The 16,017-nt window shown below is 37.3% G+C and overlaps 1 protein-coding gene across 4 annotated transcripts in view; it reads right to left on the minus strand.

Annotated features, from left to right (window-relative positions):
* Window positions 1–1,207: 1,207 nt before the first annotated feature.
* Window positions 1,208–16,017, minus strand: part of ANO3 (anoctamin 3) — a 204,668-nt gene continuing 189,858 nt past the window's right edge. For all 4 annotated transcript variants that reach the window (XM_074917955.1, XM_074917957.1, XM_074917956.1 and 1 more), the window contains 8 exons: window positions 15,572–15,629; window positions 14,092–14,189; window positions 12,557–12,702; window positions 12,297–12,449; window positions 11,478–11,625; window positions 9,566–9,646; window positions 8,597–8,702; window positions 1,208–7,770 (listed from right to left, as the gene is read on the minus strand). In XM_074917955.1, the coding sequence (XP_074774056.1) occupies window positions 7,588–7,770; window positions 8,597–8,702; window positions 9,566–9,646; window positions 11,478–11,625; window positions 12,297–12,449; window positions 12,557–12,702; window positions 14,092–14,189; window positions 15,572–15,629 (973 nt within the window). In that variant the 3' untranslated portion in view covers window positions 1,208–7,587. The remainder of the gene's footprint in view (window positions 7,771–8,596; window positions 8,703–9,565; window positions 9,647–11,477; window positions 11,626–12,296; window positions 12,450–12,556; window positions 12,703–14,091; window positions 14,190–15,571; window positions 15,630–16,017) is intronic.

Genomic DNA, 16,017 nt, shown 5'->3' on the forward strand with positions numbered 1-16,017 from the left:
GGCAGCCTGTTTTCTCCCATGGCATGCTTTCTGGTCATGGAAACTCAGTAAATTATCTTATTTTATCATGTGTAGTTTATGGCTGCAAACATTATCACTTAGGTTTTATTAAGAGAGCCTAACTATCATGCTTCAGGATGTAAAATAATTACGGAGTCAAAGCGGTTCAAAGCACCAATGTGAAGCTACACAGCTGACTGATGAAAAAAACCTCTCTACTGGTACTTGGAGGATATCTGATTCAGGGACATCTAACTGTGAAAATGACCCAGTCTGCTCTGCATATTTCTTGAGACATTTACTCATTGCAGTGTTCTTATGCTCTGCATGCTGGAAGATGCACAGTTTGTATTTTTCAGTATTTTCTCACAAGTTTAGCAACACCTTTACACCGTATTCACTACAGACTTAGTGCCTAAGTCCTTTGCAACATCCAAGAATCTTAATTTGTTGATTTAATGTAAAAAAAAATTGATTTAGGTTGGCTAGAATTGCATTCCCTCAAAATGTCTCTGAAGAAATATCCTGAAGAATTTATCTTTAACTTCATATTTCTGGACTAGTTATGTTTCAACTAAAGCTGCTCATTAAGCCCAAGTGTTTTTTGCATTTGTAAAGGTGCCAAGCATTCCACAAGGTTTTACTAAACCCAACATGTGCACTTAGTACGACGTATGACAGCTAAAATTGTTAATCAGTTGTTTATTATTCAGTCTTCTATCATGATTTAAGGATGTGGCCTAGCAAAACTGGAATTCAGAAAAATTACCGTTCTGATTAAATATTCATGTCAGTGTTGTTTACAGTTATCTTCTTGTCTTCTCATTTCATCTACATCCCGAGCCACTGATCCTTCCAGAGAAGAGCTAGACTGTACACCTGAGTTGAAAAAATGAGATTAAGAAACTAGGAACATGTAAATTCTAAAACAATAGCTTAAGTTTAAGAAATTGTTACATCGCTAGTGAAAGCAGTAGACCATAAATCACTGGAAATTTGAAAAGGGAGTCTAGATCTAGATGTGCCTTGAGACCAGAGTGAGTATTGCGTTAAGTGTCCAAGCACACTTTAATCCTTAAATTTCTTCCTTACAATATTACTGTTTGAAGGCGCACGAGCACTCACTTTTCAAGTATATGATTTTTTTAATTAACTTTGTATATTTGGAATAATGAAGATCAAAGCCTCTTTCAAAGATATCCAAGTTTATTACTGAAAAAATGCAATATTCAAATGTGTATGATACAGTAAGTAGTTGCATTTGTACATGTAAACCTTGATAAAGTAAACAGCATCTCAAAGACAAATTTATGCCAAAAGTGTCTTACAATAGTTAATCAGATCAACAGCTTTTTCCTCAGTGAATTCTTTTAGTTTTGGGGTATGTATCGGCTTGAAAAAGTAATCTTAAAACACAAAAGAAACGGAAAACTGACACGCCAGAGGAACTTCTAGCTTGTAGTGCATAAAAGTCAATTTCTCTGAAACGCTCTGTGGTACTGTAATCTTATTTTAAATATTACTTACAAAGTGTGGATTTATGAATAGAAAAAATAGTTGAAATTTTATTCCTATTCCTTACTTAGAAACCAAGTTGTATTTAAATATTACATAAATTTCAAATATATACACATTTTAAGAAACCTCTTATGATCATGATATTGCAAGTTAGCCTGGACTATCAGAGTAAAAAATGACTGAACTATGTTATTCGGTTAGATTTTACATGAGATTAATTCAAAGCACTGCAGTTTCAGTGATACTACTCTAGGTAAAAATTAGAGCCAACAGTTTGGAAGATTTTTCAATACAAAACTCTGACTCATCTAAATAGAACACAAAATAAAAAGGCGGTCTGAATTTTTTTTCCTTACTAACAGAAAAATCATCGCATTCTCAGTGTTTAGAATCTCATTGGCCTTAGACTGCATTGGGTTTAATCCTAATTTCTCACCATGTAGCATCCTAATAACTAGCTCACGTCAATAAGAATGCAAACTACAGAGAACATATAGCATTATAGAGGCGATGGAAAAAAGTTAGAATGATCTAACAGAACTAATACAAGGTAATTTCCAGTGCAGTGAGGAGGGAATACATCATTAACATTTTAAGACTAAATCCCAGTCCTGGATTTAAAAAGCTCCTGTTATAACATGAAATAGCAAAATGATTTTTCTACAGTTCCTTGTTGTGCCGTTAGAACTTTGTGCTGTTGTGGTAACATTGTGCTATCATGGTCATGCCAAAATCACGCCAATATAAATTCCTGGTAAATGTGGTAGCAATGTGAATGTGAGAGAAAAATTGTCAATGCGAGTCTATTATATAAATTTCAAAATGCTAGGATCGTGTAGGGTATTTGGGATGCGTGTTGTGTTGAGAGGGACATAAGGAGTGCAAAATGTAGGGCTTGGAAAAGCGCCTGAAAGGACGGATCCAGAAACGGGTGGCCTAACGGCACACGTAGATGCACCCCGTGCTTCCTCACACTGCTCCGTCCAACGCATACCAACTTGTAAAAAGCACCAGACAAAGTAGCATTTGTGCACTTTCTGCTTTAGCTTCTCAGTTAGGGACACCCAAAAAGAGCCTGTAAAACATTCTGCAGTTACAGAATTGCCCTGGAAATTGGACTCTCAGCAAGAAGGCATCATTTCATAAAACACCGAGGAAAAGTAAAGAATGAGGCAGAGGAGAAAAAGAAAAGGATCAGGAGGGCTTTCGCCATGCTCTATCCTCAAACCCTTATTTTGCAGAACTGGTTGGAGTTCAGGAGAAAAACTTACTAAAGTGGAGGCAGCCTTTGCCTCCTCTGCTCTCCCTCAGCCTTCACATGCTGGCTTGCTGCATTTTACCCCAGCAGAACATGGGCTTTGCGAGTATGAGTATGAAAAGACTTGGGGATCTTTCTTCGAGCTGCTAAATTTTCCACCACAGGATTTCAGGTTTGCAATTCACTTAAACACTTTCAAAAAGTGTCACTGCATGCGTTGCGGTCAGACCAAGTATGCGTTGGAACTAACAAAATAACAAGTCTGTCTAAACGTGGTATTCTGTTTGAATTCTAGTGTCAGCCTTACCACCAAATAAACAATATTATGAAAAGCTGGCTGTATTATTTGTTTCGACCTTTACCCCCAAACAAGCAACATCAGTAGTTTATAAGGATTACAAAAAATAAAACGCTTCTGGAAGTGCTACTGCATTGTAAGTGATTGCTGATACCACTATTTTTATCTCTGTCCCTTTTCTCCTACGTAACAGTTAATAGAAAATGTGACTGATCTTCCATTAACTTTATTGCCTTCATATTTAGCTGTTTGTATAAAATGAGCTTTATTCATATGGCCATTGCCCAGCATATGTGAAAAATCTAGTTTATAACAGTTTTAATGAAAATTTGTGGCACTTGCAAATTAACTATGTACGAACTGTTTCTTTTCAATTTATGGACAGGGATGGTTTTCAGTTAAATCAAAATTATATGATGCTTCTAAATATGTATGTACTAATTTGTCCCTGAATGAACTGTGACATAATACAAAAGATTAATAAATCCCAAGATACCATGTAGGACTTGGCAGATAATGCCACTCAATCCCATGGCTCCAGAAATTCTCTCTGGCAGTGCTCCCCTTGGAGTCTGCAGTGGAAGAAGCCACATAGAGGAAACAGCAGACAGACACTACTTATATTTGACTGATCATCTTAATGGCACATTAAGAATAAAATATCACCAAAGTTTTTGCCTTTCCCCATATTAACACTCACCCTAAAGCTGTGTTTCCTAAGCTATTTTTTCCTTCTGCAAAATTTCACGACGGAAACCTCAGGAGATTTATGAATTTATGTGTTAAAGGATGTACCTATTAACCTATTTTCACTAGGCACTCCAGGACACAGCTGAGCCTAACTGATCCTCAAAACACAATTTAGGATGACTTGGTGTCGGAAAAGGGCATAGCAACTGCTGAAGTACGTTTTGTAGTAATGAAGATAGGAACTTTCAAAGAAACATCTAACAAAGAACCACCTATTGTCCATCATCACTATGGAAATTTTAGCTTTGTCAGCATCAATATTAACTTCAATGTTCATCTGAATTTTCTCTAGAAATCCTTTAACAGAACGGGGTAGGAAAAAAAATAATTAAAATAGCCATCACGTGGTTTGCCTTGTTTCCAAATATGAGCACTCTATCAGGAAGCTCGATCACTGTGCTGTGCTTCTGATAAGGAAACGGAATTACAGCATAACAAATCGAGAGCCTGTGCTCAACCTTCAGGCAACCCTGGTAGCTACACTCAGTTGTGAATGCTCAGCTCTTAATGCATCTGTTTACATGGGTACAGACTTTGAGCTCTAAAACGGAACCTCTCATTAGGATGGCTAATGAAGCAGAATTCTTTTTTTTTCCTTTTTTAGTCACCAGAATTCAGATCTCACACATTAGGCACAAATTTAGACTGAAAAGTCATTAGAAATGAGATGTGTATAATGTATGTGGACATTTTACTGTTTCTGAAATGGAAAGTTCTTTTGTCTGAATCGAGACACGGAATTTGGTTAGGAATAATTAGACATTTTGGACTAATCCTTTGTATTTAAAAATATCTAGTTGCTCATGCAGTCTCTCTAAGGGCGCATGCATAGAGCAAAGTTGTCATAGATTAGATCTGCAATGATCTAAAGCATCTTTGCACAAATTGAAGTTCTAAAGCTTTGCCAGATTTCACAAACGCAGCTTGCATGCAGTCTATTCATACCGGTCATTTGTTTGGAAAGACAATATTTAGAATATGAAAAGATCATTCACCATTCATAAAATACATTATTCCTGAGGACAGTGTGTGCCTTATATTTCAGTAAAATAACGTGCAGTCGATGCAAACAATATACTAAACGAAGTCTAGCAAAAAGTTTTCTCAGCTTAAGCAAATGGCTAGATAGTGGCAAAAACCTTTCGACATTGTTGATATCCTCCAAAAATAAAGGAACACACAGAGTGTTTCTCAAAAAACTTCTTGTGCTTTTCCCGTGCGTAAAATGCACAATGTCAGAACTACATGCTCGCCTTTGATATACTCTTATACACCAGTGTTGAAAATCATTAATAAAATATTTAAATCTCAAATACAAAATGTTTTTTTCCTTTGTCTTTTTAAACTCCAATTGGAATTTGCCACAGCAGAAACAAGAAAGTATAAAACAATCTATCAATAATTTCTGATTTTTGCCTAATTTTATCCTGTATCTTTACACCTTGGGCCAGCCAAGGTATTTTGTTTTTAGAGCAAGCATTAAAGAGAGTGCTCATCTATGACCTTCTGGAGAACTGGAGTACTGTCCCTACGTGGCACAGAAACAGCAGCTGTGACACAGGGTTAATGCTGTCAAATGGTGCTTGATATTCCACAGAATTAAACAGAGACAATAAATTAAACCAAACGCTGTGATTCTATAAGCACTGAGGAGAGTGCACTAGTTATTTCTGATGAGGACTCCTTGAGGAACTTAACACACAACCCAGAATATGAAGGAACAAAACAGTCTTTCCAAAATATGGGAAGCTGAGTTCCACCAGCCCTTTGTGACAGAACTAACGGGTAATATATCTGATTAGACCATACCTTCCAATTTCTTTCCTCCTTTGTGCAATATTGCAGATACTCCTATAGTTGCCTTGTCTGGTCACAGAGAGCTGGAATTAACCAAGAAATCTCATGAATATGGTGAAACGAGTAAAACCTAAGGTCTGATGCTAGGTCCCCTGGATACAATAGATCATATTCACTTTGATGGGCTCTTGACTCTTAATTTTATATGGCAGAATAAAATAAAATGATTGTGCTAATACATGTAAGGGAATACTGGAATCACCCTTTTTGGTTCGATGGGGTATTGCGAGTAGTAAAAATCCAGGTCTTTTCATAAGTGTCTGCAGTGATTTTGCTGCAGCTTTATCCCTAAAAATAATGTTAAAATTTGCAGCCTTTATAGTTACTGTGCTTTGTTGACTCGTCCTTTTTAAAATTTTGCTCATCCAATATAGAGAAGCATTACTTAAAATTGTACAAGAGAAACATAGTAATTTTAACTGTGTTTCTCCACCCCCTTCTCTGCAAGTCAACCCTGCAAACTCGTTTAAATTGTTTAAATTAAGTGCTTATCTTTTCCCACATTATGAAACGTTAGCAGTAGACGATTTCATCACCAAAATGTGACTATAACCATAAGCAACACTGCTGTATGCACGTAAAACTGAAACCCGATTCTTTTATGCACGTAAAACTGAAATCTGATTCTTTACATGAACATCCACCTTTTATAGTGATTTTATCCAAAAAGCCCCCCCCCCAACTGTTAAGAAGGCATACAAATAATAATAAAAAAATCTAAAATTAACCACTGTGTGTGTGTGTGCATTTATATACAATCTGTATACATATCTGCTTGCATCTAACTCCCATGCTTTGACTTATTTAGGCCAATAAAAGAAGTGCACGTTACTGGAGCATTTACTATTACAATAAGAAGAGCATTGTTATAAAGTACTCTGCTTCTCCTTCCCTGAACAAGCAAGTCACAACGTTATACTGTATGTCTGATATATATCTGCATAAGCTTGCATACTATAAAGAGTTAATTGGATATTCAGGACAAAGTCACCGTATGAGAATATTTCAAGTTAGCATTCTGTGAAGTCATGGAATCATTGCCCAGACAGGTCAAAGGGAACAGTAACACAGCGAGACATCCGCATGCCACATCAGAGCAGGAAAATGACAGTTCTTTCATCCTGGAAGCGTGTGGAGGTGGTCTTTCTGCACACCAAGGTGGAAAGACAACTCAATAGCCATGTCATTTTCAAACAGAGCTGCAATGTGGGCAATGCGATGTGTTCTCTTCGTGCTGCTGTTTTCTCTTTGAATTTAGACTTTTTGGTTTTCAACTAGAAGGATAAATTAATGACACTGATGTGCAAATCTTAAACTGCATAGTATATATTAAGCAGCCATAGACCCTGTTTTAAGGGTAGGACCACATCCACAATCTCAACAAGAGACTAGGACAAACCTGACATAACAGTAAGCCTGAAAGATCATTTATATCAAGTTATGGCCACAAGGGCAACAATTGCTCATTTCTTTAGAGGCATTACAGATGGAGCTGAGCAATCAGAAGCTGTAGAAGTAGTGGATATCATATAAGTTGCTTTTAGTCATGCCTTTACTGTGTAAGTTCACAGGTAATTTTTTATTTTCATTACGCTGTTAGTATCTTCATGAACAGCATAAAACTTCATTGCCTTTTTTTAAACCAGAGTCCAAATTTTTAATCTGTCTGTACATTCCTGAGCGCCGATTCTCCATGGTGCTCACCACAGACCAGTTACAGGCAAGGCTTTCGTTTTCTTCATCGGCAGCATCTATTTTCCAGTTCCCACCAAAGCCTGCAACTGCACTGCCCAGCAAGAACATATATATACACCGTGAACCTCACACACTGATGCCAGACTTGACTTCATCTTGTAACTGCGCTCTCCAATTTCCAAACAGTGTATCTGTTGCATCATGGTAGTGACTAAGGCCATTCGTGGTGATACTGTTTCCCATTCTTTTTCCTTTCTTTCTGCAAATGCTCCAGTTCAGCCTCATACATCATTTCCTGGACTAAGTATTTCTCTCTCCTCATTCTGTCACACAAGTCTTTGGGCATGTCTGGAATCAGGTAGGCAATGAAAGACTTGATTCCAAAAACAAGGTGCTGAAAAGAAGAACAAAAAGAATTGCTTCAAAGATGCATAAATATTCATTTCTAGGATCACATTTTAGGGCCTAAAAGTCTGTGTGTCAAAACTGGAACTGCAATTCAATTCATGACCGAAAAGCAACTCTTTTTTTTTTTTTTTTTTTTTTTTATACACACACATGTATGGGTGTAAATGAGCGGTGTATCAGAAATGTGAAAATACTGAAGTCTTCTGAAAAAGTCTTCTGAAAAGTCTTGTGAAAAATTAAAGGTATAGCTAGTGACCTAAATGAAGATGTGGCTACAGGATATGCTAGTTTGAATAACAACAGAAAACACTGCCTACAAGCAGTCTTTGTTAAGAGCTTGTAATCAAAGTAAGCAGATTCCTAGACAGTACGTAATACCTTCTGCAAAGTTAGTACACACGTTTTTACTTTTATATTGGGGTAGGATCATGTATAATTTTCCTGACACAGATTTTATTTTGTAATAATGGTGCTTAATGTACACTAAGTTGCATTTCTTATTTTTCAAAAAACCATGAAAGATTTGGTTGGGAACCAAACCTTTCGAATTATTACATTATATAATATGACATATAAGATGACTGTAAAGAAAATACAATTTTGGAGTGACTTTAAAATCTGTGCATGCTCTGTCGATTCAGTTTGAAGCATCTGACTGGCAACAGTTTGGGCAGGGCAATTTTTTTTTTCCCTCTGTCTTTACTGTAATGAACAAACAGTGGATGACACTAACAATTTTTTATGGGACTACTGTAAAAAATCAACTTGGACTTGAAAGAGGTAGAAGAGAATTGTTCCCTTCCATCACTGACCTCAAATACTATGATGAAGGCCAGCCGTGCTGCCAGGACATGCCAGAACTGCAAAGTGAATTCATAGGGAGCTGAACTCCACGGTGGGGCTCTGTAATCTCTGTACCTGTAAGCAAAGCAAAACCCTGTAAATTAGCCTGTGCTCGAAAACCTGTACACAGCGAAGAGCTCTCCAGTTTATCCCAGATCTGGCTAAATGGAAAGAAACTGAAGTGAAAGCATACTTCAAGAGGAATTCAACAGGAAAGGAGAATAGTCCACAATACAGGCAATTAAATAGGGCTACTTACAAGATGGCACTTCTTGCTTGCAAAAATGCAGAGCAAACAATTTTATTGTTACCAAGCTAACACCTTGGAGTGTTACGCTCAAGCCTGTGGACTCTAAACTCTTCCTTGTCTTTGCTTATAAGCATTTGAGATTCTCCAGACAATGTCTGCATAAATGAAACATGCTTCTGTAACTTAAGTCAATTCAAGCTAACTCTCACTGTAAAACTAAATCTGAAACCAGGAGTGCGCTCATGCAATGTCATATTTAAATTTTATGCTGAATTTCTTGTATTCATCTTGCATAACTGTTTGGGATCTCGGCCTGGGTTAGAGCCACAACAAAAATTTTAATTATTTTAATTAATAAACCACAAATTGCTTATCAGGACTGAAATGAGAACTTCTACCCTTCTTGGCAGCTGGGGAAACTTTGAAACTGAATAATTCACAGAGGCATGAAAGATATGGCTTGCATGAGTCCTGGAAAACTCAGAACACAGGTTTCCAGTGCATTAGTGTGGTATCCTACCGCACAGTGTTTTCACATGAGACTTCCATGCTGAACAAACTTGAACTCCAATGCTTCTACAGGCAAAAAGTAAACTATTCTGTCAGTAATTTCAGCACTGACTTTCAGTGTAATACCTGTGTTAACGACTATGCCTGTAGTACAGGAAGGAAGAGCATCGAAACATACCGGCAGTATCCCGAGTATCCCATGCCAAGCTCACTCAGATCAAATACTGATAAGCTGCTGTTGACATACCCTTTTAAGCATCTGAAAGTAAAAGGCATAGGGTCAGGGCTTCCTTCAAAAAGTGGTTATACAGCACAGATCCTGCATGTAAACATATTCTGTTACCATGTATTGCGAGCATACTATTTCATTTGCTTATCAGAACAAAAGAGATTCTAAAATGTTAAGCAAAGTTTTATTGGAAAGAAACAAGTACTATTCATCTCATGGGTAACACTGTTTCAAAATCTATTTGCAGCACTTTTCATGGTTTTGCTTCTTCTCTATCAGCAGATATCCCAAAAATTGTTGCTACAGTGTTCTTAGCTGTCTCCTAAAATTACTGATCTTAGAAAGATGACTAGAGAGGCAGTGAGAAGAATAATTTAACATCCTTGCAGCATCTGCCACCAATCATGCAGCATATACCAAAAAATGACAGGTTTTATGAGTTGAATCAAAGAAGAATTTTCACCAACAGTAAAATGAACAGTGCGTACATACCAAACAGCCATCTTAAAGGCAGCAATTTATTAGTATTAATGACAAAAATCAGGTAAATACATTGAATTATGCCCGTAGGAGAGAAATTTTTGTCTGTTTCCGGAAAACTATGGACACGTAAGACATCCCATCTTCTTGGAAATCTGTCCTGTAATTTAACAAAAGGCCTTCTGAATGGCAAAGAACATTTATGAAGAGATGCATCAGGGATCCTATTATACCTTCTGAACCTTCAGGTTTGATGTGACACATCAAATCACTACTGGCAAAAGAAGAAATAGAATCACATAGTTCTCCGTTAAATGGGTAGTGCACATTAAGCACTAACATCCTTCTGCTATTGTCTCTTTTCACCTTATCATGTCTCACTCTTTTTGCCCTTAAATTCTCACTTCCTGTGACAGCACAGGAAGAGCAAATCTCTATTTCGAATTATCAGACATGGAGCAATGAGGGAAGGAAGGACAGACCCCTGTGGTTTGAGCTGAGGCAGTCTGAATGCAGCTGCTGGACAAGCCTTGATGCTTTCACTGTTATCCTTCCTCCTCTGCAACTAAGAAGATCAGTTGTGCTTGTGAGACGTGTTACAATATCAGCAAAGCGATGCTCCCTTTTCTCGAGGCAACCCTGCTTGCCATATAAAAAAGAAAACACAAAAAACTCTCCAGAAGCACCCCCGCAAACCACCTGTAGGGCACTGGTCTCCAAATGAGAGAGGATGGCCATGAACACCTGTGGTCCATTTAGATCATGTAAAAGGTCACGACAGACAGTGAGAAATGCAGAGCACGGTGCACCCACAGTTCAGAGACACTGGTGTCTGGAGAGAAGTGCAGAAAACCAGCCTGGTGCTGCAAAGACAGGGAAGACAACTTGCTCAAAGCTATGATACACTATATATAGGAAGTTAGGCTAAATAGGGTCAAGGCCACTCTTTCTGAAGCTTGGCTGCAAGCATTTCTGAAGAGAAACAGGCAGGGAAGTTTGAGGGTGAACAAGCTTAGGATAAAGGAGGGTTTGGAAGCATAGATATGTGTGTGGGAGCGTAGCGAGAGAAGACAGTCCAGAACTATTGCAGAAAAAAAGAAAACCTTATCTAGAGAAAACCTGAAAACTGCTATGATGTATACTGAACTTTGCTGTTTGGATTCAGAAGGGAAGACATGATTTTCCACTTATATAACCATGGAGTTAATTTGCAAACTCTCTGGAGTGTTGAGTTACTTGCACTTAATATCTCTGAAGATTTGCACAGATGTAAAAAATAAAACGTAACTGATACATGTTAAGTATGTTAACACAAAAAGACAGCAGCAGAAGTGTGCTTCCATGGAGATATTCATGCATATATAAAGAATATCTTAATTACTTTTCTTGTCTGTACCCTTGATCTGTACAGGGACCATATTTGTATGCATAGACAAAACGTGGAATGTAATCGGAAGTGATGGCAATAACAAAGGCATTGGTGATGACAGCCAGAACTCCAATTCCTTCCAGAATCCCATACCAGATACCTAGAAGCAAGAGAAACGACAAGTCACTAGTTTATTGCAGTCACATTAGCTCATTTAAAGCCATATTAGTGACATTAAAGTCATCATTAGTCATACAGTTTTCCTTTCTTATTGAGAAAGAATTATTCAGTCAGAAAAGCCAGTTAAGACTAAACCATGTCCCCACATTCCTGCCACCAGTGACACCACCCACATGAAGTCTTACAGTAGGGCACACCCTGCTGAGAAGAAATAGCTAAGCAACAGAGATATAACCAGAATCTTTGGTTATATAAGCCAAACAAAATATTTTGGAAAAAGATTTCTTATTTTTATTTAATTCAGTTTTAAACCAAAAGTGAATTTAGTCCTTATATTTAATTTCTAAATTAAATAGATTCTGGATAGCATTTTAGACCTAGAGTTCCACTATCAGAAATACTACTTAGCCTGTTTTCAAAATTCCAAAATATTATGAACCCTTATTGAAAATGGAAAGGAAATTTGAGGAGGCCTCTTAGCTAAGCAAAAGAGCATCCTTTTGTTGATTATCAGCAGAGTTGTCATTGAGATCCATAGGTTACATTATCAATTTCCCTCCTGATGCATGAAATATTTCAAGGGTTAAGCTGCATTAAAGAAGGAAACCCAAAGAGATGGTACCTGACTGTGCCATCATCAGTCTCTCTCACCTATATCTGTTGCTCTTGCAGGCATAGGTCTTCGCCACTGAGTGACAAACTTGTACGCATCCAACCTTATTTCTATGATATTGTTAAGCAATGCCAGGAGAGGTGCCAGTGGGAAGGCCGCAACGAAGATGGTGGTAAAGCCAAACTGTAAAACTAGACAGGCATTTCTATGGTTACAAGTTAGAAATGCAAAAGGTCTTTAAATGTGCAACATAGTTCCAGTTTCTTAAGAAAAATGACACCTCCCTAAATTTGCTCACCCATCTCTAAATATTCATCCATTAGACCGTGGAGATTCATCGGCTGCAGATTCCAATCTTTTTCCCACTGTGGCAGAGAAATTTTATGCTCCATTAATTGCCCTCCTCTCTTTATTTTGCGTCGTGACCACCAATTCTGTAATAAACTTTATTAGATAAACAGAGCGTTATTGACAGTACTTGCTCACTAGTTTATAATACTTGCTGGTATCGTTTGGAAGTAGCAGGCCTACATTGAATAGCACCTGAATGCTCTTAAGGTATTTTCTGAAATATTTACAACATCCTATACAACACAATTCAAAGAACTTCCGAAATTTCTCAAAATTCTGCATTATGACTTTACTTATGTCTTTAATGTAGCATGTTAGGCATTGTAGAGATAAGCTTTTCAGAATATGTAATTTGCTTGCATAGACTTTTTTTTGTAGGGTTTACCAGCATGCCTAAATAAAAAAAGAACAGGAAAAAATAATCATGCAAAGCAAGAGCATTAAAAAAAGTACGTAATGCTTTATTTTTAATACTGAAAAAGGCAGACCAAATAAGTGGACCTCAGTGAGAACTCCATGATGCTAGAATATATTGAATAGTAGAATACATCTACTATTTTTGAACAAACCTGAAGATCTAGATGCTTTACAGAGTATTTTTTTCTTGAAGCAGGAAAAAGTGTCTAAAAAGATGAAAGGTGCTGAAGCTGCAAATATTTAAGACTATTTTTTACGAAGCTGTACAGTGGTCTTTTCATAAAGTAGTTATAAATATTAAGTAGGTAATAGACTCACAAATTAAAGTGTTTTACAAATGAAAGTATTATCCAGTACTGACACAGGTGGCAATTAAAGACTATTGTTTGTTTCTAGATATTACAGAAGAGAGACTGAGGATGGAAAATATAAGTGTTTTTATTAACAGGCTTCTATTTTTTCTCAAGTCAACTTACTGTTGCCTCAGTTGCAAACAATGGTTTGTCAGAACAAACCCCTGCTTTCCATAAACGAATATAAGAGCATGCTCTAAAATAAATTCTGGACAGAGTTAAGGAGCTGATGGGCTAAGACAGGAAGCCTGATACTTCAAGTAGGTTTCTTGTTTTCAGAAATCCACATCTCACAATAATACAGTACACTGCCCCTCATCTGCAGAACAATTGCACATTGGGAGCATAACCCTTTCTGACATATTTTCAAGGCTGAAACTTTGATTTAGTTAATATTTGATGAGCAACCTTTTACCGAAAACATATTCTTCCAGTTTCAAGAGAACTTTAAGACTTTTAGCCCATTATTCTCTTCACTAGCTGAACAGCAGTTTATATTATGGAAAATGAAATCACAGTAAACAATTTAAACGGTTAACATGCCCTGAGAAGCTTTATTTTAGAGCAGCAGCTAATGCTTCCCTTAGGAATAAAACTACAGTCTGTGAGATGTAAAAAGTGAAAACATTCTCCATACATATTTTTCCCTATCACTGAATCACACTAGTATGTAATCAGGATATGTAAAACAAATTTCAACATCTGAACTTACGGATAGCCTAGTTCCATGAAGTTGTTCCACATTTGTTTTAAAACCATAATAACTCCCATTTGCAAACACAGGTCTATCAAGCAACCACTAGGATGACACTGAAATGAAATGGAAAAAGATTAATAGCTAAAACCAGAGAATTCCTTTTGTTTTTATTTGTTCAGAGGTTAAATGAAAAATATTCAAATATGTTTTCTGGAAAACACTAACCTCCAGGTACAGAAACATTAAAAGAATTATTAATAACAGATATATTAACACAGACTTGACTTAAACAACCTCTAGACATATTTCATTAAACAATACAGCCCATTTCACTTAAACCAATATGTATGGATTCATTTCAAAAGAATGGAGCAATATTTCATTTATAATGTCTGACTCTGAACAGACACCTGAATATCTGGTACCAGTATCTTAACTATATAAATTAACATATTAAAATGTTTAGTAATTGCAGAAACTTTTTTCAGACCATGGACTACAAAGTTATGGTATTTTACTCTGTGGCTACCAAGGTTCAGCAGTAGAAACCTGTTTTTCAGAGATAAGAGGTAACTTCAGCATGCTAGCGATACCCAGGGAGGTGCAATTCTAACACATTTTCAGGCTACATTTTGAAAATACTACTTTTCTTCATTTAAATCAAAAATCACACAGTAGTATGGGTTGGAAGGAACTTCCAAAGATCATCTAGTCCAATGAGCAGGATCATCTTCCACTAGACCAGGTTGCTCAGAGCTCTGTCCAACCTGGCCTTGAAAAGTTCCAGGGATGAGGCATCTACAACCTCTCTGGGTAACCTGTTCCAGTGTTTCACCTCCCTCATTGTAAAAAATTTCTTCCTTATATCTAGTCAAAATCTACCCTCTTTTAGTTTAAAACCATTACCCCTTGTCCTACTGCTACAGACCTATTAAATGTTTGTCCCCATCTTTCTTATAATCCTCCTTGAAGTACTGAAAGACTGCTGTAAGATTTCCCCAGAGCCTTCTGTTCTCCAGGTTGAATAACCCCAACTCTCAGCCTTTCTTCATAGGAGAGATGCTCCATCCCTCTGATCATTTTTGTGGCGTTCCTCTGGACCTGCTCCAACAGGTCCATGTCTGTCTTGTGTTGGCAGAAACTCAAGAAGCTAATGGCGATATATTTATGTCCTCCATCCAAAAATTCCACATACCCAGGAGATTCCAATCACGTAGGACTTAGTAGTGCCTGTGAGGTAAGGGACTATCACTGCTCGCTTGTTCCAAAGAGAGAGGCAGAAAGAACTGCGCGTCTCAGGCAGAGTCACGCAGCACAGTGGAGAAAGCAGAGGGAAAAAAAACATCTCCTGTTTCCTATCCTTTGCTATAAATAAGAGTTTTCATTGTACTTAAACAGAATAATAAATCTTTCAAACTGGACATAATTCGTGTCCTTCTGCCATTTCCTTTTTACTCATGGAAATTACACAGGAACACAAAATAGGATTGCTTACCTCTTCCAGTCTCCATCTGTTAAAAAGCTTGTTGTACTTTCCTGGGCGGCCTGCAAATCTGGGAAACAAGATTTCTGTTTCTCAGTGGACATTTCAAGAACACCCTGTATCAGTAGTTATTTCACAACATCCACTGAGCAAACTCATGAAATATAAACAGATTAAATCACACAGACTTAAATCTGGCATGCCAGAAGTTTCAGAACACAGACAAGGACCATCATTTTGCAAGCAATCCTAAACTTTTATTATGTCCAGAACAAAAACCCTAGCTTCAGAGATTTTACATGTTAGACACTCAGACTCTCTAATCTACGTCTAAGAAGATAAACCATTGCAATACATAGGAATTTACTGCAGCACAGGGATCTGCCTGTCCACATGAAGTGTGCACTGGATTGCACTCTCAGACATCCAAGCATAAAATCACTTCCAAACCCATCATA

This window comes from Athene noctua, chromosome 14 (assembly GCF_965140245.1).
Source record: "Athene noctua chromosome 14, bAthNoc1.hap1.1, whole genome shotgun sequence".
Lineage (NCBI taxonomy): Eukaryota > Metazoa > Chordata > Aves > Strigiformes > Strigidae > Athene > Athene noctua.